Genomic DNA, 24480 nt, shown 5'->3' on the forward strand with positions numbered 1-24480 from the left:
AATGCTAGTTCCACATGATGTCAGCTAGGGTCCAGAATTTAAAGTGCCAAAGTCTGAATACGGCCTCTCTTAAAAGCCTTTGGCCTATGTATTCAGTGAAGAGTTGTCTGCCCTGACATGGATGTTGCGCAAAATACATATAATATTGTTTATGCATCTAATTGTATATGACACTTTCATAGATTAAATCACACTCAAATGCACTAGACCAGACCTGTAGAAGTTTCTCTGGATCCAGGAACATACAGTGGTACCTCGGGTTACATACGCTTCAGGTTACACACTCCACTAACACAGAAATAGTACCTCAGGTTAAGAACTTTGCTTCAGGATGAGAACAGAAATCATGCTCCGGCGGTGCGGTGGCAGCAGGAGGCCCCATTAGCTAAAGTGGTGCTTCAGGTTAAGAACAGTTTTAGGTTAAGAACGGACCTCCGGGACGAATTAAGTATTTAACCCGAGGTACCACTGTATTAGATACTGGTTAACTGAATTCAGCTGTTTTCTGCTGTCTATCTCATTGGCAATCTGCTCTTGGATGGAAAACATAATGAGGGAATCCTCTTACTAGGCTTGACAAAGCATCCTTTGTACAACTCTTTATATTTAATATTTAAATGACAACTTCTTTGCAACAAATGGCCCTTTGGTTGAAACAAGTGAATTTGTGTTTTTATATAATTTGAATAGAATTCAGAAAGATTTCAACATGCTCATACTGATCAAAGTAACAATAAACAATGACACAATTTAAAGCAATATCTTTTTTTAAAAAAAATGGATCCATAAAACAGTACTGAAGCAGCAAAAAAAGAGATATCTGCTGCTGCTGCTTTAGGTTTTCATAGACACTAAAATCCTGAGTACACTCACATTTTAGCCTGGTACAGTGGTACCTCGGGTTACATATGCTTCAGGTTACATACGCTTCAGGTTACAGACTCCGCTAACCCAGAAATAGTACCTCGGGTTAAGAACTTTGCTTCAGGATGAGAACAGAAATCGTGCAGCGGCAGCACGGCAGCAGCGGGAGGCCCCATTAGCTAAAGTGTGGTGTAGAGTGTGGAGCCAGTGTGGTGTAGTGATTAAAGAGCGGTGGACTTGTAATCTGGTGAACTGGGTTCGATTCCCTGCTCCTCCACATGCAGCTGCTGGGTGACCTTGGGCTAGTCGCACTTCTCTGAAGTCTCTCAGCCTCACTCACCTCACAGAGTGTTTGTTGTGGGGGAGGAAGGGAAAGGAGAAGGTTAGCCGCTTTGAGACTCCTGAAGGGGAGTGAAAGGCGGGATATCAAATCCAAACTCTTCTTCTTCTAAAGTGGTGCTTCAGGTTAAGAACAGTTTCAGGTTAAGAATGGACCTCCGGAACGAATTAAGTGTGTAACCAGAGGTACCGCTGTACTTAAAAACTCACAAAACTGAGCACAAAGCAAGTAGCTCTGGGGGTGGGGAGTATTCCAGAGTTGAAAGACCACCTCTGAGAAGACCTTTCCCTCCTTGAGGTAACCTGGACCTCATGATTTTAATGGTTAAGAAGCAGTGCTTTGAATTCTGCCCAGAAAGGGGCAGCAAGTAGGTACAGCATCCTGAAGACGGGCGAGATACCTTCTCCAAACAAGTAGACTGGCTGATACATCTTATTCTGTGCTGAGGTCCAGAAACCTCTAAAGCAGAACACAATCTAAATGTGCTCATTGGCTTGATTCAATCTTTTCCCCAGTGCCTCCTGGGGGGCTTACGGATTCCAAGATGCCAATGAGCCGGGATGGGCTTAAAGATGTGTATGCATTCCTTTGCATGTTCTTGATGGTCCCTGCTATGTGATGCCAGTTCCCTACCTGCTAGCTCATGCATTCAGATGGCTCCCCTGATAGTGGTGGTCTGGGATTTGTGCCCTCTTGGCATTAACCTCTTTACTGTCTTCCCAGATGCCCCACAATCGCCAGGCAGCCTGAGCCGATCAACAGCTACCAAGAACCGCATTGCTGGCCTGGAGAAGCAGCTCAATATTGAGCTGAAGGTGAAGCAGGGAGCAGAGAACATGATACAGATGTATGCCAACGGTGCTGCCAAGGTATGTGGATGTCACTGGCTGGCTGCCTCCTCTCCTGCCCTGAACTTAGCTAGTCCCTGCATGCTCCTCCACTAAAATGCAAATATACCAGCAAAGCTGCCAGATGCAGAGCTAGACCATTGGTCAACCTAGCTCAATGTTGTCCTTTCTGACAGGCAGCAGGTTCTCTCCAAGTTCTTTGGCAGAAAGCCTTTGCCATACCTGCTACGCAAGGTGCTTTGAACTATGCAAGTATGCTAGCCTTCTCGCCTCTAGCTGCCTCTTGCTTCCAGCAAAGCCAGAATGGCAGGCTGGTTGCATGTATAGTTGCAAAAGAGGGAAAGTTCCTAGATAATAACAACAGCAGGTAATTCCTGCTGGTCCAAGTACATATTTCCTATTAGACCATTAGTAAACCTTTCTGAGTAAACTCTTATGCTATGGCTGTATGTCTTACCATTAGCTGCAAAAAACATCTAAATATAGTTGCTCTATTAAGCAGTGCCACATACGGTTGCACCAGGAAAATTTTGGTCCAGATATCACATGCAATTACACATTTTCATACGATCTCGTCCTTGGGACCAAGATGGCAACAGTTGACTGAACTGATATGAAAATAACATTTTTGTGCATCTGAACTTTTGAGGGAGGCAGGCGCTTCTGTGGATGATTTTGGCGTCTTTGTTATCAGGGTCTCAGGATTGAAAAGAAAAAGAAAAAGTTGGGTGGGATTCAATGTAGTGCAAAGGCAAACATTCTGTCAGCACAAGAGTTTCTTCTTGCTGAACAGAATGTCCCCGTCCCCCATGCAATTCAAAAGTATTCTAAGGATTCCCCCAACCCTCTGGAGCAGATCTGGGGACAGGGTGAAGCGCACTTGGAGGAAGGAAATGAAGGACAATCCAGTTGCTCAGGTGGACATTCCGCTTGCGCAGTTATTTATTAAAATACCACTTTCAAAATTGCTGCGATTGAGTTTTCTGGTTTTAAATATTCACATTGGAAACCACTTTTGTTGAGGAAGCAGACTGGTTACTTAAAGGGATTCTGTAGCTGCTTCTGTTTTGAGGCTTACCCCAGGATGTGGTTCAGTATGCAGAAGAATAGGACATGATACCTCTAGGTTTAGGAAGCATGGGTGTGTGGGGGTACGTGTGTGTGTTTTCTTCTGTTATGGCTAGGGACTGATGCACTGAGAGGCAGATGGGCAGGCTTTGCCCTTGGATTGGGATGCATTCTAATGACTAATTCTCTCCTGCCGTCCCTGCTAATCCCACCCCCCACCTGGCCTGCCCTCTAGGATCGGAAGCTGCTGCAGACAGCCCAGCAGATGCTACAGGACAGCAAGACCAAGATCAATATAATCCGCATGCAGATCCGCAAGGCTATGCAGGCTGACGAGGTGCAGCTGAATATGGAAGATGGGCAAGGTGAAGGGGAGGATAAAAAAGAAGGTCCCTGTGGCCGGCAGGCTGCTCTGCAAAATCCAGTGTCCCTTTCTCCCACTTTTTAACCTTTAAAGAGCCCTTCAAGAGCTGGAGAATGTCAGGAGCTCATCCTACACTCGAGTGGCATGTTCCCTCCCTCCTGGTTGATCGTTCAGGAGCTTCAAAGCTTTCTTCAGCCCAAACATCACAGCGACTGATGCCAACAGACATCGGCACACTTAGGGATCCGCAGAGTCTTTGCAGCTTGCATAACAGATCTCAGCAACTCAGCATTTTGGCTAATCTACTTTATTTACATATAAACACACACGGAGCACTGCAACATTGCTCCCTCTCTCTCTCTAGGATCAGACAGCAAAGAGAAAAAGAACAAAAGACAATAGTCCCACTTCACGGAACACAGTACCACAAACATCCTGTCTCCGTCACTTCCCACTCTGTGGAGTCAAAACATACACTGTCATGTGATAGACAAGAATCCTATGACTGCAGTCACGGAGCAGGAATTCTAACAGAGAATGTCCCCTGGAGCAATTTGAAAAACCTCCACCTGGTGCTGGGGAACCCCCCCCCCCATTTCCTTGTGCCTGGGATGCATGTGTTCTGGGTTCCCTCCACAATTTATCCTGCCATCTCTGATGCACATAGCAGATGCCTGACGCCCATCCTGTTACTTGCAGGTAACACTGACCTGAGCACCATCGAGTTGAGGATTGAAGAGCTGCGGCACCACTTCCGGGTGGAGCATGCTGTTTCCGAGGGGGCCAAGAATGTGCTGCGCCTTCTGGGCTCCACCAAAGTTCAGGACCGCCATGCCATCTCTGAGGTAATGGGCGCTTCGCTCAGATGGGGGGGAGGTGGGTCTCATAAGGTCCGATTATATACACTCACACATACGTACACATAATTATAAATGGTTTGGGAATTGTAAACGGGTCCTTTCCCTAGAACTACTATAAGCAGCTAATAGGGTTGAAATCAGCCAAGCTCCTCTCCCCATTCCCCCCCATCCTGGCTTAGGTTTCCTCTTGCAGCATTCACTATTAATGAAGCTGTCTAGGGGAAACAAGCAGACCATCTGTTTGTCACAGAGGTTGTGGCAGGTATCATAATTTGCAGAGTTCCCATAAGCAGAGTCTGGCAGGAATCTGAGATAAGTTAAAAGGTCTGGGACATTCACTTGTCCTTCTTGACTGTTCTACGGTTCCCTAGCCTGTGACCTGTTGCATCCAATTCTACTTGCTGCTGAAATTAGGAGTGGGTGGGTTATTTTATTTGAGTCGCCCAGCTGCAAGCTCTGCTACTGAGATGTGACTTGGGATGTTTGTGAATTAATGAGTACTGTGCCTCCGTGTCATCGTTCATGTCCCAAGAAGGCTGTGGTATTAGTACAAGGTTGGGAAATGGGGTGGTGGATGGAACGCCCATCAGTGCCATGTGTAGGATGTAGCCATTTTTGTCCCTGGCCGTTTTAGGCACAGACTAAGCTGAATGAGTCAAGCCAGAAGCTGGACCTTTTGCGGCACTCCCTGGAGCAGCGTCTAACTGAGCTGCCTCAAGATCACCCTAAGGGCTGCCTCATCAAGGAAGAGCTCATCCTGGCATCCTCCCCGGCCTTCAGTGCCCGTAATACCACTTCCTACCAGCACAACCAATACAACACCCTCTCAAAGCCATCTCCACTCACAGGTAACTATGGACTTAGCTTTGTTTGGGGTGCCTTCAAAGCCCTCACAGCTCACCAATGCTATTTTTTGGTGGGGTTTTCAGCACTGTCCACTCCCTAAATGCCCCAGGGCTGCCCATAGCTAGCACCTCTCTAATTTGCTCAAGACTCCTTCCTCGCCTCACTCTCTCCTTTCCCATACCTTAGTAGTGGGAGAACCCTTGCTCTCTCAAATCCTTAAGCTCCAGGGACTTACGGCTGTTCTTCGAGTGCTCCTGAGCAGGGCCTGCTGGACCTTCCCCTTTGATCTGTAGTCTCTCTTGTTGATAGGGATGCTGGAAGTACAGTTGTTGGGCTGCAGCGAGCTGTTGGAATATGTCCCAGGACGCACCCGTGGCTCCACTGTCTCCCTGCCGTGCAACAGCCCTGGTGAAGCGCGGCCATCTTTCATGAGCCGCAGCGGGCGAGGCCTGTACAGCCGAAGCGGCAGCGTAAGCGGCAGGACCACCATCAAATCAGAAGATAATAGCAGTGAGTAATGGGGGGTTGGGGTTGGCAGGCTCTAAACTGGGCGAAGGGTCAACTGAAAGAAGGGAGACCTTCTAGCACAACTAGTTCTACATGGGGGTCTGTGGTTCCTGTCTTTCTCTCAGCGATTCAGTCAACAGGATTCAGGTGGAATCCTTCTACTCTGTTTTTTCTCATTGATCTCTAATTTAAGAGATTTTATTTTTATTTTTTAAATTGTCCAGTAGCACCTTAGAGACCAACTAAGTTTGTTCTTCATATAAGCTTTCGTGTGCATGCACACTTCTTCAGATACACTCATAAGAGATTTTGTTCGCTCTGCCATCATCTGCTGAAGAATGTCAACAGTAAGTTGGGTATCTGAAGAAGCATTTCTTTTCTCTGCTGTCCTTTTCCTGGTACCTGACATGCTGAGTGTTGGGACACACACCCTGTTTCCTGCTTCACTTTTTAAGAGTTAACACTTCTGAACTTGCTCCCCTTTCTTACTTGCTGTCCGTCGCTTTTCCAGCTTATCGGTACTCTTCCTCTTGCAGATGAGGTGAGTGCTGTGCTGAAGCTGGATAATGTAGTTGTCGGCCAGACAGCCTGGAAACCCAGCGGCCTACAAGCCTGGAACCAGACTTTCGCAGTGGAGCTGGAGAGGGTATGTGGAAAGATGCATCCTTCCATGATTGGGTCACAGGGGGTCACCAGTTTTATAATGGAAAAAAGACCCCTGCGTTTGCTATCCTTTTGGGAAAGGAATGGAAGCTGGCAATCACATTCATACCCACTTAACTTGCTGTTGGCCCCCTCTTCTCAAATAACACTCCCAATGTCAAATTATAACTTTGTGGAGGAACGAGAGAGTTTATCAGGACTCATACACTGATATAAAAGAGGAATTTTGTTCATTTGTGCATCTCAAGGACATAGCAAGGGTCAGTAAGATTCTTTGCTCTTTGTACTCATCAAGCAGTAGACTGGTCAGCTATAGCTCTGGCACCTTTTGTGTCGTATTGCTAAACTGTGCTTCATACAGAGAAAGGTGGTGAAGGTGTGTTGTTCCCCCAGTGTCAGTTTTGATTGAGCAGTTGTGGGTACAATCTAGAGTCAAAGCCAATAAGCTGCTGCCTTTTAAAAATAAATAAATGGATTATTTCTCTTCCTCTCAGGCACGAGAGCTCGAGATTGGGGTGTACTGGCGTGACTACCGCAGTCTCTGTGCCCTGAAATACCTGAAGCTGGAGGATTTCCTTGACAACCAGCGCCATGAAATCCACCTGGAGTTGGAGCCACAGGGCATTCTCTTGGCAGAGGTAATAAAAAAGAGTGGGCAAACTGGGCAGAACTGGGATCTGAACATCTAGAGATCCAGCTAGTCAGATTTCTTAGCAGAATACTCTTAGATAAGATGGGAAATGCCAAAACACAAGAGTTATCTGATAATAGCAGAAGAAATACAACCCCATTTTCGCTATCATTTTTGTGACTATTAAGAAAGTCCTCAAAATAATTCCTATTATTATTCCTCCTATAGAGTCTAAGCACTTGCCCAGTGTACTGTTAACATGCAGCCCTTTGTAAAAGTGGAAGTTTCCTATAAGCAGCAATACATTCTCCCTATATTGGCAGAAATGACCCATGCTTTGTTAATCTCTGTTTTTTATTTATTTAGGGTTGAAATATATATATATTTCTGGGAAATTCCCCTGTTTGGTATTTAATCATATCTTCCGGAATATTTTTCTCAAGTGAACATGGGTGTCAATGTTTCACGTTGCTGGATTGCAACCAGCACAAGCATTGCACTGAATTTTTAAAATTGTCTACATAATTCCAAAGCAGACTCTTTAAGTTGCCTGTGGGTTTTAATGTTGGTCCCCCCCCCCCCGCATCTATAAAGTGCTTTGATATGATCCTTAGGAAAATGCAGTTTACCTACAACGAAAGCACCACTTTGAGAAAATACATTTAGCATGTGTACGGTTACTGTGAACATGCACAAAGAAATCCACCTGGAAAGGCTTTGTTCTTTTTCTGAAGCATTGCATCTCATTTGGATGCTAAAATATGGAATGTTCGTTACAGGGACAATCAACATACTGCTATCTCTTTCAGTGCCAATTCAATTCCTGTGGGATAGTTTCCTCCCACAAAGATTTCATGTTGAGAAAAAGAAGTCAAAACACCTCCAGCTTCTGTTTTGTCTCATTTTGACAGGATGAAAGAATGATCTCCAAACCATTTATTCCAGCCTGGAAACAGTGTTGGTGAACCTTGAATTAGCATGGGGTTAGCGAGGAGATAGATGTTGCCTCTCTATAGGTTTTCGGTGCACTGCCAAAACCATTTTTATTTCATTGAGCTGTCACTGTGGTTTAATGCTTTTAGCTCTTTGCTTTTAAACTTGTTTTGACCTGCTCTTATTTATATGGTGCTGTTCTTCATAATCATCAGATTGTCTCCATTGTATTTGTTTTGATATGTTATTAGTAACTTTGCGAGCCACTTTGAATTTATTTGTAAAGAAAATCAGGGTAGAAATTTCTAAATACAGTGGTACCTCGGGTTAAGTACTTAATTCGTTCTGGAGGTCCGTTCTTAACCTGAAACTGTTCTTAACCTGAAGCACCACTTTAGCTAATGGGGCCTCCTGCTGCTGCTGCGCCGCCGGAGCACAATTTCTGTTCTCATCCTGAAGCAAAGTTCTTAACCCGAGGTACCACTGTAAAACGAATGTTGTAGAGATCTAAGACCTTACACTCTTACACTGGTACTTATGGAGCTCTGATTTTTCTGAGAGTGCTTGGCTGTCCCTGGTTTCATCCTCATGACAGGGCTGGGCAGTGGGGAAAGATTTAAGTTTCTCTATCCAACATTGTGATGGGAAAGAAGCTGAGGCTGGTGAAGAGACTCTTGGGCTGGGGTATAGTTTAGATCAGAGCTTTCCAAACTGTGTATCGCAACATGTTAATATTTCGGCTGCAGTCGGTGTGTCACATGAATGCTCCTCACGCCCCTCCTGGGGCTGGAAATGGGTTTGTTTAACCTTTGGTTTGCTAGTAAAACTGAATTACTGTGTCATGAAATGATGCGTGTCTAAAGAGTGCATCACTGACATGGAAAGTTTGGAAAGCTCTGGCTTAGATGGTTTTGTGTTATTGATAATAATTTTTCATATGTTTTTAGATCTTACTATGATTTATGTGGAAATGGTTCAGTTTGGTTGTGTTCTTTCTGATGAGTTTTATTTATTGCTTAGGACTACTTTTGTTATGTTTGTAATTCTGCAAATGCTTTCATGTTGTAAGCCACTTTGAGCATGATTTTTACTATGTAAAGGTGGCTACAAATAAAATGATGGTGGTGGTGATGATTTGCACGGATCACCTGATGGGAGTGTGCACGCCTCTGTCTGCCTGCATGAATGTGGTGTACATGTGTGTGTTCAGGAGTGTGGGAAGGCCCCACCCAGCGCTGGCCTAGCAGCCCCTGGAGTGGTTGCCCTGGGGCTGAGAAAGGCTAAGCCCCTCCCTCCTGCCCCAAGGTGGAGACGTCTTCTATCCCATTCTATGTGGGGTGCTTTATAACCTACCCTAACGGCCTCAGCCTTGAGGCTCTTTTTGCAGTAGTGTTCATAGCAGAAATTATCGCCCAGTGTGCAAACTCACCCTTGACTAGCTTATGTCATTTTCCCCTGCTGCAGGTTACCTTTTTCAACCCTGTCATCGAGCGCATACCCAAGCTCCAGCGGCAAAAGAAGATCTTCTCCAAGCAGCAAGGTAAGGGCTGGGTGAAAACGCCTAAAGGGCAGGCAGCATCTTCGCCACCCTAGCCTTGCCTGGTTTTCTTAGGTGCTTTCTTAACACACATTGTAGAAGGATTGATTCAATCATGCATCCTTCTGCCAACAGCTTAGCTCAGTGTTTCCCAACCTTGGGCCTCCAGCTGTTTTTGAACTACAATTCCCATCATCCCTGACCACTGGTCTTGCTAGCTAGGGTAGGGATGATGGGAGTTGTAGTCCAAAAACAGCTGGAGGCCCAAGGTTGGGAAACACTGGCTTAGCTCACAGGTAGCCATTGTTGTGTCCTCCAGGTGAATGATGGGAGTTGTAGTCCAGCAGCAGCACATTGGGTAACCCTGGGTTAGTTTGGGAGAAGAAAGCAAGCTGTGTTGCTGACTATGTACAGTGGTATCCACCTAAGGAATCCTATCGGTGCAAGCCTTGTGTGAGGGCTTCCACAATGTGGCCTTCCTCTCCTATCCTCCCCTGGCACCCCCTGAAATTGACTTGTTTCTCTTCTCTCCCCCCCCCCCCCCGAAACAGTGCATGGGGGAAGGAGGAGAGGGAGATCATTCTGACTGGCAATCTGCAGTGTTTGCACTGGCAGGATGTGCACCATAGTGCAACATTCCAAATGGCTAGAACCTGGGGCCACCCAGAGAATCTGATTGATTCAGAAGAGAACAGATTTCTTCATTACACATCGTTAACCTGTGGATGCACTTCCATAGGATATGGCTTTGAAAGGGAATTAGCCTTGTCCTCAGTTTGTTTGGCAATCAGCTGCTACTACGTAAGGGAGCCCTGACCATTAGGTCCAGTCGTGGCTGACTCTGGGGTTGTGGCGCTCATCTCGCTTTATTGGCCGAGGGAGCTGGCGTACAGCTTCCGGGTCATGTGGCCAGCATGACTAAGCCGCTTCTGGTGAACCAGAGCAGTGCATGGAAACACCGTTTACCTTCCCGCCGGAGTGGTACCTATTTATCTACTTGCACTTTGACGTGCTTTCGAACTGCTAGATTGGCAGGAGCAGGGACCGAGCAATGGGAGCTCACCCCGTCACGAGGATTCAAACCATCGACCTTCTGATTGGCAAGACCTAGGCTCTGTGGTTTAACCCACAGCACTACCCATGTCCCCAGCTGCTACTAGATGCTGCCCCCAGGTTCAGAGCAGAGCCAGAATACCAGTTGTGAAAACAGCAGTGGAAGAAGGCGATTGTCCTCGTGTGCTGCTTGTGGGCTTCCCTGGGGTTGTCTGGTTGGGCCCTGTTGGAAACAGAAGGCTTGCTTTGATCCAGCAGCTCTCTCGGGGTTTATGGCAGCTTGTGGTCTGACATTTCTCCCCCAGGGAAAGCTTTCTTGCGCGCCCGCCAGATGAACATTGACATTGCCACTTGGGTGCGACTCCTGCGGCGCATCATCCCCACAGCCAACACCACAGGCACTTACAGCCCTTCGACGCAGATGACCCCAACATCTGGCTCCGAAAGCAGGCACAGCCTCAACTCTGGGTAGGTGCCCACTGGACTGGGTGGGTAAACAGCCTGTGCAATAGGGAAACACAAGTTCTTTTATATTGTAGCTCCCTTTTTTTCTTTTGTTGCTAGGGTCAAGGAAGGCATAGGCAAACTCCAGCCCTCCAGATGTTTTGGAACTACAATTCCAATCATCCCTAGCTAACAGGACCAGTGGCCAGGGATGATGGGAATTGTAGTCTCAAAACATCTGGAGGGCCGGAGTTTACCTATTCCTGGGTTAAGGAAAGAAGGGAATTTGAGGGGAACGATACGTTTGAAAGGGCAATGTTGAGGTACCCTATTCTCAGTTGGGCACTAGGGTACCACCAGGTGGGTGTTGTCTAGCATTATAAGAATATCTTGATTGCACTTGTTCTCATTTGTGGCTGTGCCATAGCCATGCAGGTTTCTAGACCCCTTGACAAATCCCTTCCAGGGCCCAGTTCATAAAGCAATCAAGAGCTCCCCCCCTCCCAATAAGCACTTGTCTTTCTCCAAGACACAGAGATGTTCTCCTGCAGGTCTAGCTCTTGCCTAGGCTACCTAGAGTGCTGTCAGTGTGATGCTGAGGCCTGGAGGCAGTGATCTGGGTGCTGCTTGCCTCCGTTTCTTACTCAACTGCAACCCCATGATGTTATTGCCTAGGATTCTCCAGAGTGGCATTTTCTCCTTTTCTCCAGGGACATTGCCATTGAGAAGCTGAGCTTGGATGGGGACAGAATTCAAATCGAGCAGGTGGGCCAGGATGACAGTGAGCTTCCTGGGAAGGTCTTGTTGGTAAGTGTCTGTGTTCTTCCCCTTCTTTCATCTGTCTGCCCGGAAGTTGCTCCCTTGTCTGCTCCTCTGTCATGAACAGCAGTGAGTTGCCTTAATCTGCCATTTGCAGATGCCTCTAATTTGTTTGTGTGCTTGTCTCTTCAGACCTCACAAGTTGGGGAGGAGATTCCCTTCCAGGTGGAGCTGGGCCCCGGAGGGGAGGCAAGAGGATCTGATGGTACTTTTCACAGGTAGGGGACAATCATTATTCCCCCTCCCACTCCACATGCACCCCCTATATGCAGATCCTTGCTCACCTTCTATGTCATATACACACTTCAGCTGCACCCCACCTCCTTACCATGTTCTAATCCTGCCTCCTAAAGTGGCTAACTTCAGTCTATACTGCAATGAAAGCTTAGTTGTGGCTCATCCCTTGCACGGGTTCCAACATTTCTTGACCTCTTATTTCCAGCAGTTACTTCGGTTTGGGAGATAGTAAACATAATATATTGTTGTCTGGGGCGCTTGCCTAGAATGTGCACATGCAGATTTCACAAACCACTGAAGTTTTAAGTGTAACACCATTGATAACATATGTCTTGCTTCCCTACCACCTTTCACAGTGCCCAAACTGTGGTGTTCCCTGTTGCAGAAACGGGGTTCTCACATGAGCTGACATTCATAGGTCCAAGTGTGGAGAAGCTCATAGTGTATGGGGGGGGGGTTGGGGGGGGAGGAGAGAGGTGTGGGGACAGCTTTCTCCAACTTGTTCTTTTTATCTCACAGCAGCCACCTGAGAAAAATGCCTCTCGCATTGGATGACTTCCGATTTGTCGCTGTGCTGGGGCGTGGCCACTTTGGCAAAGTGAGTATTCTAGTAATTCCTCCTCAATACTTCTAGGTATCTTACATTCCTCCAAGAGGTGCATCTGCTTCCCCTCATCCTGAGAGGCATAAGGCCATCTGCTAGTGGGTGACTAGGGTCTGGAACCCTGGCTCCTCACTTCTTCTGCTTGAACCTCTCCCGATGTCCTAGTTCGCCTCTTCAGTGTCACGGAAATGTTAGGTGCTAGTTTAGTCACTGATCTATGCTGCCTTTCTTGTGTTTGCCTTGGGCATAGGTGCTGCTGTCTGAATTGCACCGCACAGGGGAGCTATTTGCTATCAAAGCCTTGAAGAAGGGTGACATCGTTGCAAGGGATGAGGTGGAGAGGTGAGTCTGTTCCAGCAGCCAAGGAAAGGCATGGTGCCAGGGGGGCTGGAGCGCTATGCTTTTGGTGTCATAATAGTGCTAGTTTGGGATAAGACCTGAGTCTGCATCCCCATACTAGGCTCTGTTCCTGTTCCCTTGGCAGAAAGATTATGTGTGGATGCAAGAGAAATGGTATTTGTAGGCAGCAGCTGAAAAAGCATGTTACTTCTCATGAGGAGCCATGGGCTTATGCAACTCCCAAGGTCCCCCAAAGGGGAGGAGGGAGCAGTTCTGGCCAGTTAAATGCCATTACTCCAAAGGTGCTGTAACCTCCCATGCTGTGTCTGTCTCTTTGCTCACTCCCATGGGAATACTTTATCCCACATGTGCCTGCCTCAAGTAGCATCAAGGCTCCCCACACCCCAATATACATAAGGGGAAAATGCATGTATGCATTGAATTGTGTGGGAGTGGGTGCTGGGAGGGAGGCTGTTCCGATGTGGTAGATCTCTGCCTTCAGAGCTCTGTGTCTTCTCAGTGAGACAGCCATGCATGCATGTGGATGCACACACACACAAACACAAGCAGCAAAGTGGGCATGCACAAATTGCAACTGTGAAGGCAACAGCCTGTTTTTTAGAGTGCCAGGCAATGTGTGGTTGTCGCCCATCCTGACATGGTTCCCCCCCCCCCCTTTCCTACTAGCCTGATGTGCGAGAAGAGGATCTTTGAGATCGTGACCCATGCGCGACACCCCTTCCTAGTGAACCTCTTTGCCTGCTTCCAGACACCCCAGCACGTCTGCTTTGTCATGGAGTACACAGCAGGCGGAGACCTCATGATGCACATCCACACGGATGTATTCACAGAGCCACGTGCCACGTGAGTTATGGGTCAGGGAGAGGGAGCCACAGGGCATGCAATGGAAAGGGGCTAGAGGCGTCCTGAAAGCATCTTGCCCATTGCTGTTTTGGGGTCACTTGCTCTCTTGCCAGCACACTGAGAGCCGATTAGGCAGGGATGCAGTGGGTGGCGAGTCTGGCTTTCCAGCCCTATTTACTTTGCCCGTTACTGCACACTTCTCTTCTTGAAGCCTTCATGCAGTTCATTAGTCATTGCTAACTAACCAGAGAAGGGCTGGTCATGGTCTCTCCCTCTCTTGCCCTCTGTAGGTTTTATGCTGCTTGCGTTGTGCTGGGGCTGCAGTTTCTTCACGACCACAAAATTGTATACAGGTAGGTAACGCCATGTGGGCCGCCATCCTGGTAAATTCATCCCCTCCCAGAGTCTCTTCTACACTCTTCCGTGTTGTCTTTTTGCTCTGTGCTTCTTGATATGTGTTATAGCATAGGAGGGTGTTGTTCATCTGCCTATGCACCGTGGGATAATCGTGGTGTCTCCTGCCAAACAAAGAGCTGTGGAATACGATACAGGATTCCTGTGTTACAGTGCAAGTTCAGTTAACCCTGTAGCTCCCTTCGGTGAGGTTGGCTGATAGTTTCTGCAGAATGCAGTGGTTCTCTCTGCCTAAAATTCTCTTGCCCTGCAGGGATCTGAAGCTGGATAACTTACTGCTGGACACAGAGGGTTTTGTGAAGATTGCAGACTTCGGCCTCTGCAAAGAAGGTGATTGTCTGGGGTGAGATGGATACCTCCACGGTAGGCATAGGATCCTCTAAAATGGCGGTAGTGAACCCACAGCCTGCAGGCTGTAAGATATTTTAATGGCCACAGAGACCGTTCTCCACCCCCTGCCCCCCTGCCCGACATTTGACATTTTCAGGATTTTCCAGAATTTGTTAAAGCGCTTTTTTCCAGAATTTTGCAGATTTACCTCGTGGCCTTGCTTGGATGCATAGTTATTGCACTTGATTATTTCTTAAGTCTTTGCAGTCCTTAAGCATCACTAAAACTCCTTAGACAGAGTGATTCTGCAGCTCTCAGTAACTTTTGTCCCAGGCACTTCCTGTAGCTTCACGCTGACACCTAATGAAGAGATATAATCTCTGCTATCGATCTCGAGAGCAGCCAAAGCTTGAAGCTGCAGAATGCATATCTTTTCATTGGTGCCAAGCTGCAGGAAGTGCAGTAGCACTTCTTCCCTCACCCCTGCATTTATTCCTCTTTTTATAGTATACTGGGGGAAGGGGGGGAGAGAGAGATACATTTGGATCTGCCAGCCTGTCCCCCCTTCAACTGAGTGTGTGCGTGCCTGCGTTGTTTTGTGTGTGTGTGTGTGCCCCCCAACTGTGTGTGTGTGCAGGCTGCTTTTCATCTTCTCTCCACACCCCCGAGACTGTATGCACTATGTGCTCCACAGGTGTGCACATGTGTCCGAATGTGAATGTATGTGCATGCTGGCTTGCAGCCCTAGGCCCTCAACCTGAAAAATGTTGACCGCTCCTGCTCTAAATCAAAATGCAAACGAAGTACAGCCTTGTAGAAATGATGCCAGACTAAAACAACTGCCCTGGTAGGCACTAAACTAATCTACAGTGATCCCCAAAAGACCTGGATGGTGGGGAGCATGCAGAGGGGAGGAATGGACTGTTTTGCTTAAGCTTTCTTAGCCCAGTTCTCCACTGTAATGTGAAATCCTCCAAATCCTGAAGGAGAATGTGCTTCATCTATCCCTTATTTCAAAAGTCCCCCTCAGATGTTTCCAGATGTTTGTCCCTCCCTGGCAGGCACTTTGCAGAGGGCTGTCGGTGAGGGAACATGTTAATAACCACTTTCTTTTGCTCTGCCAGGGATGGGCTATGCTGACCGTACCAGCACCTTCTGTGGGACTCCAGAGTTCTTGGCTCCTGAGGTGTTGACAGACACATCATACACAAGAGCCGTCGACTGGTGGGGCTTGGGGGTCCTTATCTACGAGATGCTTGTAGGGGAGGTGAGTCCCACCTGTTGGACTGAGGAAAACAGTGAGTTGAGTGCAAGAGACCAGGATTTTATTATTGGCAATCAAGCACAGGAGTGTGTGTGTGTGTGTGTGTGTGTGTAGGTTTTGGGGCAGAGGGGTTGCGCGCACACAGAGAGAGAGTGCGTGCAGAAGAACTTGGATGTTTTGGGTGACATACGACCATTGGCCCATCTTGCTCAGTAATTGCCATGGTTCCCTAGGAGTCTCTCCAAGTCCCACCTGGCTAGGTCAGGCATTTAAACCATTGCAAGCAAGATATTCTCCCACTGAACTGCAGCCGTTCCCAAGGAGGGATATTAAAGAGGCCTCGTTCTCCACAAGAGCCTAGTAAGAGCATGGTTGGAAGTTCTGTGGGCTAGCACTGACTTGAGAAGTGTTTCCTATACAAGGCCATGTGAGCCACCTAGGTGTTTTATTCTCACTGGGGCATGGGTGGTGGTCCAGCACAGATGAAAGCGAGGGTATCCTGGAGTTCATCCTAAGGGATGCCCAGAGGAACAGATAATCAATGACGCCCTTCATCTACTGATCCTGCCTCGATTGACTTTGTAGTCCCCATTCCCTGGAGACGATGAAGAGGAAGTATTTGACAGCATCGTCAATGACGAGGTGCGCTACCCCCGTTTCCTTTCCTCGGAGGCCATTGGCATCATGCGCCGGGTAAGTCTAGGGGCTCCCCCCCCCCCCCAGTCTGGGCTGGAGGCTTGCCAGAGTCAAATAGGGTGGGGGTGGTTCCTACTTAAGGGAGCAACGGCTGTAGAGAACAAGGGGAGGGTTTGGGGGCCTTGAGCACAGTGGAGCTCCATTCTTTTGCAAATTCCTTCAACCCACCCCAGGCCTGAGTATGGGCCGAGCATGAGCCCAATAGAGCGCACTCTTCTCCATCACCCCAGGCTTTGGGAGAGACTGTGGAGGGTAGGAATAGGTTAACAGCAGCTTTGCTTGCTCACAGGGAAGCCTGGTGCTACGATCTCTCTCTTTCTCTCTCCACTCAGCTGTTGCGGCGAAACCCAGAACGTCGCTTGGGCTCTAGTGAGCGAGATGCTGAGGACGTGAAGAAGCAGCCATTCTTCAGGGTCAGTTTCTGTCTGTCTTTCTGCTTCTCCCAGATTCTTCCTTCAGGGTAATGCTGAGAGAGCCTCTGCCCCAGCTTCTTGGCATCTAAAATGCACCCACTGTGGGCCCGGCCTTCATTGGGACTATGCGGCAGCCTAATATTACAGCCGGGATGGTGCTTTTGTGATTACCCCACTTCTTCCAGAGGAGCAACCATGTTAATCTGTCACAGAAAACAGAAAAAGAGCAAGACTTGTGGGTCCTTTTCTGAAAGGCTCAAGCAAATTTATTGTGGAGTTTTCATGGACCCAGAGTCTTGTCCCCATGCATCTGATGAAGATCACTTAGGTCCTCAAAAGCTGTGAGAAACATGTTCGTCTGCAAAAGGTGCTACAGAGCCATCTCTCTTTCTCATGCATTTGTGGTGACCTTGTCTTTGTCCCCAAGACTCAAGTCTGGCTTTTGTCATGTTAGAGCTGTAAAGGATTACAGATACATTATCCCATTATGTGAAACACTCAAAACACATGCTGTGTAAATGAAAAAACTCCCAGCATTGTTAGCTAGCGGTTTTCCTGTCTCAAACCTGTACCAAGGAAGAAGCTGCTCCTTTTTCTATGCGCACAACAGCATTCCCTAGTGGTGTGCAATGGAGCAGCATGGAGCATGCTCATCCACACTATACATTTAAAGCAGTATCATACCACTTTTTTTTTCCTTTACAAAGTTGTTATTGTACTTCACCAGATCTTAACCTATTACAGTATAAGCCTTCAATCCAATCGTAGAAGAGAGCCACATTTTTATTTTTCCAGTTCATTAGTTTCAGTCTTTTTGCCATGGTAAGGGCACAGAGAGTCCACTTATTTTGTCCTTTTGTAAGGTTCCATGTGCTGGACATATAATTCAAAAGGATATTTTGCTCTGTAAACATAAGGCTGTTCCGTACAGTTCTGTTGATAGTTTCAGTTACCTTCTGCCAAAAATCTTTCAATATAGGACACTTGAAAAAAATGTGTTTTAGAGAAGCATTATCCCTATTGCATCTCCAACAGTTAGATACCTTAGATAGCCCTTTTTTAACAAACAGTATATTCTAAATAATATTTTTTGTCGTATGAGCCTCAATTTAAGGTCCAGAGACACCCTTGTTATAGCACTTAAAACAGTTTTTCACTGTGTGGTTGAAACTGAGATCTCTCGTTCTTTATTCATTCCTCCCTCAATCCCTGTATATCAAATTGGTTTGCTAGTAACAGAGATTTATATATGTTGATGGCTGGGTTTTGTACCTCTTTAAACAGTCATGGCTCCTCAGGGAAGTGGAGTCTCTTAAGGGTCCTGAGAGTTGCTAGGAGACCCCCTCAAAAGATCTACAGTTTCCAGAATAGTCCAACAATCAGTCCCTCTTCCCAGTGAACTCTGGGAATGGTAGCTATGTGACGGGAACAGGGGTCACCTAACAGCTCTCAGAATCTCAGAACCCTTAACAAACTATAGCTCCCACGATTATTTGGGAATAACCCGAAGCAGTATGGTACTGCTTTAAATGTGTGCTGGTCTATATTGCTGCTCCTACTGCATTGTCCGCTGTATCATTCCAGTACCATGCAGCTTCTCTCACAGCCCTCCATGGGATATTTATCAAAAGTCCCTGATGGTTTTCTCTCTCTCCTCTCTTATCTCCACAGAGCATTGACTGGGAAGCCCTGCTGGCCCGCAAGATCAAGCCACCATTTGTGCCAGTAGTCAAGGGCCGCGAAGACATCAGCAACTTTGACGAGGAGTTCACAGCCGAAGCGGCTATGCTGACGCCGCCCCGTGAATCACGGCCCCTCACCCAAAAGGAGCAGGATGCCTTCAAGGACTTTGACTATGTTTCCAATGCCTGCTAGCTCTAGGAGTTGGGGGGCAAGGAGATTCCCACCCCCAAAGAAGAAAAAAACACACCACCACTGCCAGCCCTGTAATGGGGCAGGGCTCTGCTCCACCAGTGACTCGAGACGCTTGCTAGCCCTGCTGTTAGCTCCGCGAGTGGAGCTGGGACAGCCCAGCAGCACTGCCAACTTCATGGGTGTAGAGTTAACGTTCACCGACATATGCCAGCTCTGAGCCTAGACCGCGAAAGCCCCAGAAGTACTTCTGCACCCTTCAGGACACAGTATCATTCATGCAGACACTTGGACACTGGCTAGCTCTAGGGGAGGGGCAGAGAAAGAGATAGAAAGAAAGACGGCCAAGCCCAATAGAACAGACGCTGTTGGCCCCGAGACTTGGGCAGAGGAGTCTCTGTGATAGCATGTGCTTATCCACTGATTCCCAAACTGCCTGCAAAAATGAGCAAATAGGCTTTCCCACGAATAGAAATCCATAGGTGTTGGAGCCACAGAAGCCAAAAGGCCTTTCCCTGACCTAACAAATGCCTGAGATTTTTTCCCTTCCTTAAAAAACAAAAATCTTCCAAAGATATGGCTTGCCCTTCTGGCGTTTTTGTTGAAACCCAATGTTTTGAACTCCTAACCCAGAAGGGGAAACCTTCTTTGTCCTGTTTTGCACCACTGTCTTGCATCTTTTCTCTAAAAATGTACTGTAAAGGTTTGGTGGTTCAAACTTCAGTGGTGGACAAATTCCCCTTGGCTCTATAATGGAACCGGCTCTGAATGTGTAAGCTTTTGGGAGGAAAGCTTGCCTGCTTTGGCCCCCCAGATTCTCTCCAGTTCATAACATTGGCATATATGTGCTGACTGTGCAACGCATAGGTGCATTGTTATATTGCCCTTGCTGGGAATCAGAATGGTTTCACCTGCCCCAGTGCCAGCCATGGCAGAAATTCAAGCACACAAACATGCCCTGAACAAATTCACCTGAGGCCAAGGGAGTGTTTTAGGTCAAGATAAGCAGGGGGGGAGAGAGCCTTCTAACGTGCTTGCAAGAAACAGTCAGGATCATTGATTGACCCAGGTAGAGGTGACACTTTGGGTGGGCTTGGTCACGTAGATTACAGCAATCTACGAGAGCTTGTTTCATCATGAAGTAGCAGTTAACATTAAAGAACTTCTGTGCCTACTAAACAGCAGCTGACTTCTGGCACTTCTTCTGCCGACTGCTGGCCATGCACACTCAAGAGTCCTGTTTAACATACAAAGCTGGAGAGGAACTCCTCAGGAGGAAACAACACTTGATTCATAATCCAGCCAAGTATTGCAAGCTAGACAGAATAGTTCACTGAGCCCAGGTAATAATGAATTTCAGAAACATTTATTAATTCAAATCTACCACTTGGAAATCACCATCATGTCTTAATGTTATTTCCATCGCATGTCTCAGCTTTTGCAGCGACATCTGCTAGCTGCCATGCTAAGGGAATAGGTGATGGTTTGGGAACTCCATCCCCATATTCCGCTCCTGGTTTGCTTTTTATTTTGGAGGGTAGCTTTCTAAAAAAAAAAAAACCGAAACCCTCCCCTTTTGAGTGCTGACAACATCCTCCTTGCCCTGCTCTGCTAGGGAGAAATTAGCTCACAGAAGGGTGAGTAAGGGGTTCTGCCTGGGCTTGAGCTTTGGCAGTTCAGAGATTTGTTGAGAAAGGGGCAATGTGCACCTATAGGGAAGAGTTTGAGAACAGCCCTTGCTGGTGTGAGTGTGGCTCTGCCTGGGCCCCAAGCAAATTCTCTTACGAGTGCAAGAAGTTTGATGGAGGCAACATCTCCCCATTAGTGGTCCTTGATGGAAATATCCTGAGCATAAATGCTGCAGAGTTATGTTGCTCCTTTCTCCTTTAGAGAAATCTGTCCTGAGTACTATTTGTTCATTTCCTACGAATGTTCCCGAGATTCATTATAGATAGATAGATATTACATATTTTTAAAAATACTGGCAAACTCTTGCCTGGTGCTGTGAGCTGCATTCAAGATAAATGCTCTGTGGCTCATATCACATGACCACTATGATACCCTTTTATATGTGATCAATTTGGCGTAGCTACTATTACCTGGTTCTCTACTTGGATTTCTAATGTTGATTAGTAACCCTTCCCCAACCTGGTGCTCTCCCAGTGTTTTGGATCACAACTCACATTGGCCTCCTTTAATACAGGTTGGCTTGGCCTGTTGGGAGTTGTTGTCAGAGAAAACATGGAAGCCATCAGGTTGTGGAAGACAGATTTAGAAGTTTCACTCTGCCCATAAACCTATGTGAAAAGAATGAGGAAACCCACCTTTTTTACTAAAGTACTCTCATCGGTTTCATGTATAAAAAGGGTTATTGAGATCATTGAACACAGATTAGTTACTCTTTGAGTATGCATTCTTAAAAAGGCAAATCCATTTCTGTCTTTTTGGCCAGGAGGTTATAGCGGACATCTCCTCTTCTAGTGTATCAGCACAAGGGCTCAGGGCCTCCTTATGCCTTCAGAACAGGGCAGGTTCCTGAACATACTTGCAGCCTCCTACTTACTTTCAGGGGATGTTCCTCTTATTTGCAGTCTTCCCCTATTTCAACTTCAGCTTTTACCATGCTCATGCAATTCTGTTTTGAGACCAAAACACAGGAGTTGGGGGCTATTTGAAGAAAAAACTGAAGGTCCCGTCCCACAGGGGTTGGAGGGAGAGAATTCCAGCTTTGCCTCTTAAAGGGGTACCAAAGGGTTTTGTAAAAGTTGCTGCCGCAGGAGAACTAGGGCCAGGGTTTTGTCTAGTGTTTTGTATGGGGAGGGTATTGCTCTGCCCCTTAGTCTCTCCTGAACTGAAGCATATGTGGCTTCTTGAAGCAGCTTGCAGTTTGTTTTCTTCTTCATTCTTTTTTGGCCCTTGTATGTATATTGGATTCATGCTGGTTGATCTCCTTTCCTTTTAACACAATTGACAAATTTGAGCCTACTTGTCTTGAATTGCAGTGCAACCTGCTTTAAAGTCAGGGCTTTTTGTTCTGTCCTAGACTTGGGAGGGCTTGCTTTTAAGGCTTCTGTGTTTCAGCCTGTACTCTGGAAAGAGAGTAGTAGCTTTGGTTCCCAGATACACTGTTAACTTCCTCTGTGCCTCTTTGCTTGCATTGCCTCTTACATCTTTCACAGGGCTACGTCCAAACTTAAGTAGCTTTATGGATTTTGTGCTAGGAGACACCATCATGCTGTGGACTTGAAACTCTGTCTTGCCTACTGAAACTACCTCTGTTGCCTGACCAGAATCGCACTGTGGCCACAAAATGCTGTCTGGATCTTTCACTTCTCTGCTTATATAAAGCATGAGTTTTAAAGTGTAGACTTAGTCCTTAACATATTGGAGGCTATCTGACCAAAAGCCTTGCAAGTGAGCAGAGCTCTTCTTCGGGCAAAAGGCAGGACTCAGTTCTGTTTCCAGTCCTTCCATGAATTGGATCCAAGGTCTCTTGGGTTCCGTTCTTAACTCTAACACTGACTTTGTGGGTAAATTTTGGCAGAAGAGGGGTAGCTAATGCGGTGGGTGGTGGGTGGAGGAGGCTCTTATAGATAGTGTGCAATATTTGGATATGGAGCACCATGATTCCCAAGTCTTAAAACTATAGGCTGGAAAGGGGGGGAGTGTTGCAGTAAGCACAGATACAGTGGTACCTTGCAAGACGAATGCCTCGCAAGACGAAAAACTCGCAAGACGAAAGGGTTTTTGGTTTTTTGAGTTGCTTCGCAAGACGATTTTCCCTATGGGCTTGCTTCGCAAGATGAAAACGTCTTGCAAGTTTGTTTCCTTTTTCTTAAAACCGTTAATACAGTTGCGACTTGACTTTGAGGAGCAACTCATAGCACGCGGTGTGGTAGCCTTTTTTGAGGTTTTTGAAGACTTTGGTGATTTTTGAAGCTTTTCCAAAACTTTTCCGAAACCGTGCTTCGCAAGACGAAAAAAATCGCAAGACAAAAAAACTCGCAGAACGAATTAATTTCGTCTTGCGAGGCACCACTGTAGTGTGTTCTGCAGTAAAGCAGTGAAACATTGGGGCAGTCTGGATTTTGGGGCTGTGTTAGCAAGCTTCAAATTTGATTCTGGACACAGACTCCAGCACATTAAAACCTCAGCTTTCATTTTCCTAAAATCAAGTTTCTAATTCTTAATGTCACAGTTATGCTCTTGAAAGCATGTCCGTAATGTCTTACAGAAATCTCAGAAGCCAAAGGAGAAGCGAAAGATTTCTAGTAACCCAGGCTTCGGTTTTCTGCATAGCTCTCTTTGCCTGTTCAAAGCAAGTAAATACGTACAAATCTGTGTATTTTGTATGATCTATACAGCTCACAGAATTCAGCTTACCTTGGTGCAGAATCTGGATTTTAAGCACAGGCTCCACCCACATAGCCCTGGCTTAGTTTACTGTGGAGGGAGACCGAGAGTGCAGCAGGGGCAGAAAGTTCCACGTTCTGTTGCTCATTAGTGGGGACATTTTGGGGGGTGATGGTGGGGAAGTTGAAAGAATGGGTGCAATTCTTCAATGCTGATTCCTCAGGGTCAACTTCCCTCTGGTTTTAAACCCTCTTGCTGGGCTCAACTCTGTGTCCACTTTGTTTGGCTTACTCCACTATAGAGGAGAAATTAAAAGATTGCATCCCATGATTGTTTCCATCTTCAGTCATCCTACCATGCAATATATGCTCCCAGCAGCCTTTGATTCCTCACTGGACCTTTGGCACCCTATTATTCTCACAAATAGCATAATCAGATACCAGAACAGTCACTAGCAGGCTATCAGGATGTTGGGAGTAGAGTTGAATGAAAGGGAATCTTGCTGAAGTTGATTGTGTTCACCTTCCCGTCTCTGCCTACAAATGTGCTTGATCTGTGTACCTGGTTTATAATGCAAAGGGGCAGCCGGGATGACTTAGAGTCTTGTAGCAGGTGACTTTATGGTGATAGGCTAGTGTACAATTGCTTTATGCTATTGGCCTGTATTTCCTTTCATGTAAACTGTCCTTTTACTATTGGAGTTAACAGAACTAAATCAAACGAGTCTGCTTTTCCCCCCTACTAGACAATGCTACCTTATTCTAATGGCTGAAGCTAATTTTTCCAAAGTGTCACTAACATAACATGGATTGCCATCTCTGTGGACATCATTCCTCTGTATATCATTCCTCCCAAGGTGGACAGCTTCATCTGCAACCTCTTGCTGGTACAGAACATTTCTCTGTAAAGTGTAGGGAATTAGCTAAAGCAATCAAGCAAAATAGCACACGTAGCCATTTCCTGTCACTGGCGGTTAGAAAGCCCCTTCTTCCCATGTGCCTCGGCTAAAGCACCTCCTTCCCTGTCCACCGCTGTACATCTGTGTGATATTGAAGTTGCCACTTTGAAAAAATGTTTTCGGACCAATTTCATACCTGCTCACTCTGGTCTCCTTCCTAATGTGCTGTATTCTGTATACAGCTTGAGCTGTAGGATGATGGAAATTCACCGTTAGATTAAACTCATTTGAATCAATGAAGAGGTTGATGCCTAATCCTTAAAGATTTTGTCCATGTTGCAGGTCTGTAAATTATTAAGCCCTCCTGCTGTGATACCTCTATTGCACGGCACACATCATGTTTTGGCATTTATCAGCAA

At 46.7% G+C, this 24480-nt stretch overlaps 1 protein-coding gene across 6 annotated transcripts in view; it reads left to right on the forward strand.

Annotated features, from left to right (window-relative positions):
- Window positions 1-24357, forward strand: part of PKN1 (protein kinase N1) — a 60075-nt gene extending 35718 nt beyond the window's left edge. For 4 of the 6 annotated variants that reach the window (XM_028717289.2, XM_028717283.2, XM_028717286.2 and 1 more), the window contains exons 3-22: window positions 1928-2073; window positions 3356-3485; window positions 4184-4329; window positions 4979-5192; window positions 5500-5700; window positions 6234-6343; window positions 6855-6998; window positions 9389-9464; window positions 10820-10982; window positions 11669-11765; window positions 11910-11995; window positions 12534-12612; window positions 12869-12960; window positions 13645-13821; window positions 14112-14174; window positions 14489-14565; window positions 15690-15832; window positions 16415-16522; window positions 16858-16938; window positions 18610-24357. In XM_028717289.2, coding sequence (XP_028573122.2) covers window positions 1928-2073; window positions 3356-3485; window positions 4184-4329; window positions 4979-5192; window positions 5500-5700; window positions 6234-6343; window positions 6855-6998; window positions 9389-9464; window positions 10820-10982; window positions 11669-11765; window positions 11910-11995; window positions 12534-12612; window positions 12869-12960; window positions 13645-13821; window positions 14112-14174; window positions 14489-14565; window positions 15690-15832; window positions 16415-16522; window positions 16858-16938; window positions 18610-18813 — 2537 coding nt within the window. In that variant the 3' untranslated portion in view covers window positions 18814-24357. The remainder of the gene's footprint in view (window positions 1-1927; window positions 2074-3355; window positions 3486-4183; window positions 4330-4978; window positions 5193-5499; window positions 5701-6233; window positions 6344-6854; window positions 6999-9388; window positions 9465-10819; window positions 10983-11668; window positions 11766-11909; window positions 11996-12533; window positions 12613-12868; window positions 12961-13644; window positions 13822-14111; window positions 14175-14488; window positions 14566-15689; window positions 15833-16414; window positions 16523-16857; window positions 16939-18609) is intronic. The other 2 variants (XM_028717285.2, XM_028717287.2) reach the window with 1 other exon arrangement.
- Window positions 24358-24480: the final 123 nt, after the last annotated feature.

The sequence above is a fragment of the Podarcis muralis genome, chromosome 2, assembly GCF_964188315.1.
Source record: "Podarcis muralis chromosome 2, rPodMur119.hap1.1, whole genome shotgun sequence".
In the NCBI taxonomy this organism is placed as follows: domain Eukaryota; kingdom Metazoa; phylum Chordata; class Lepidosauria; order Squamata; family Lacertidae; genus Podarcis; species Podarcis muralis.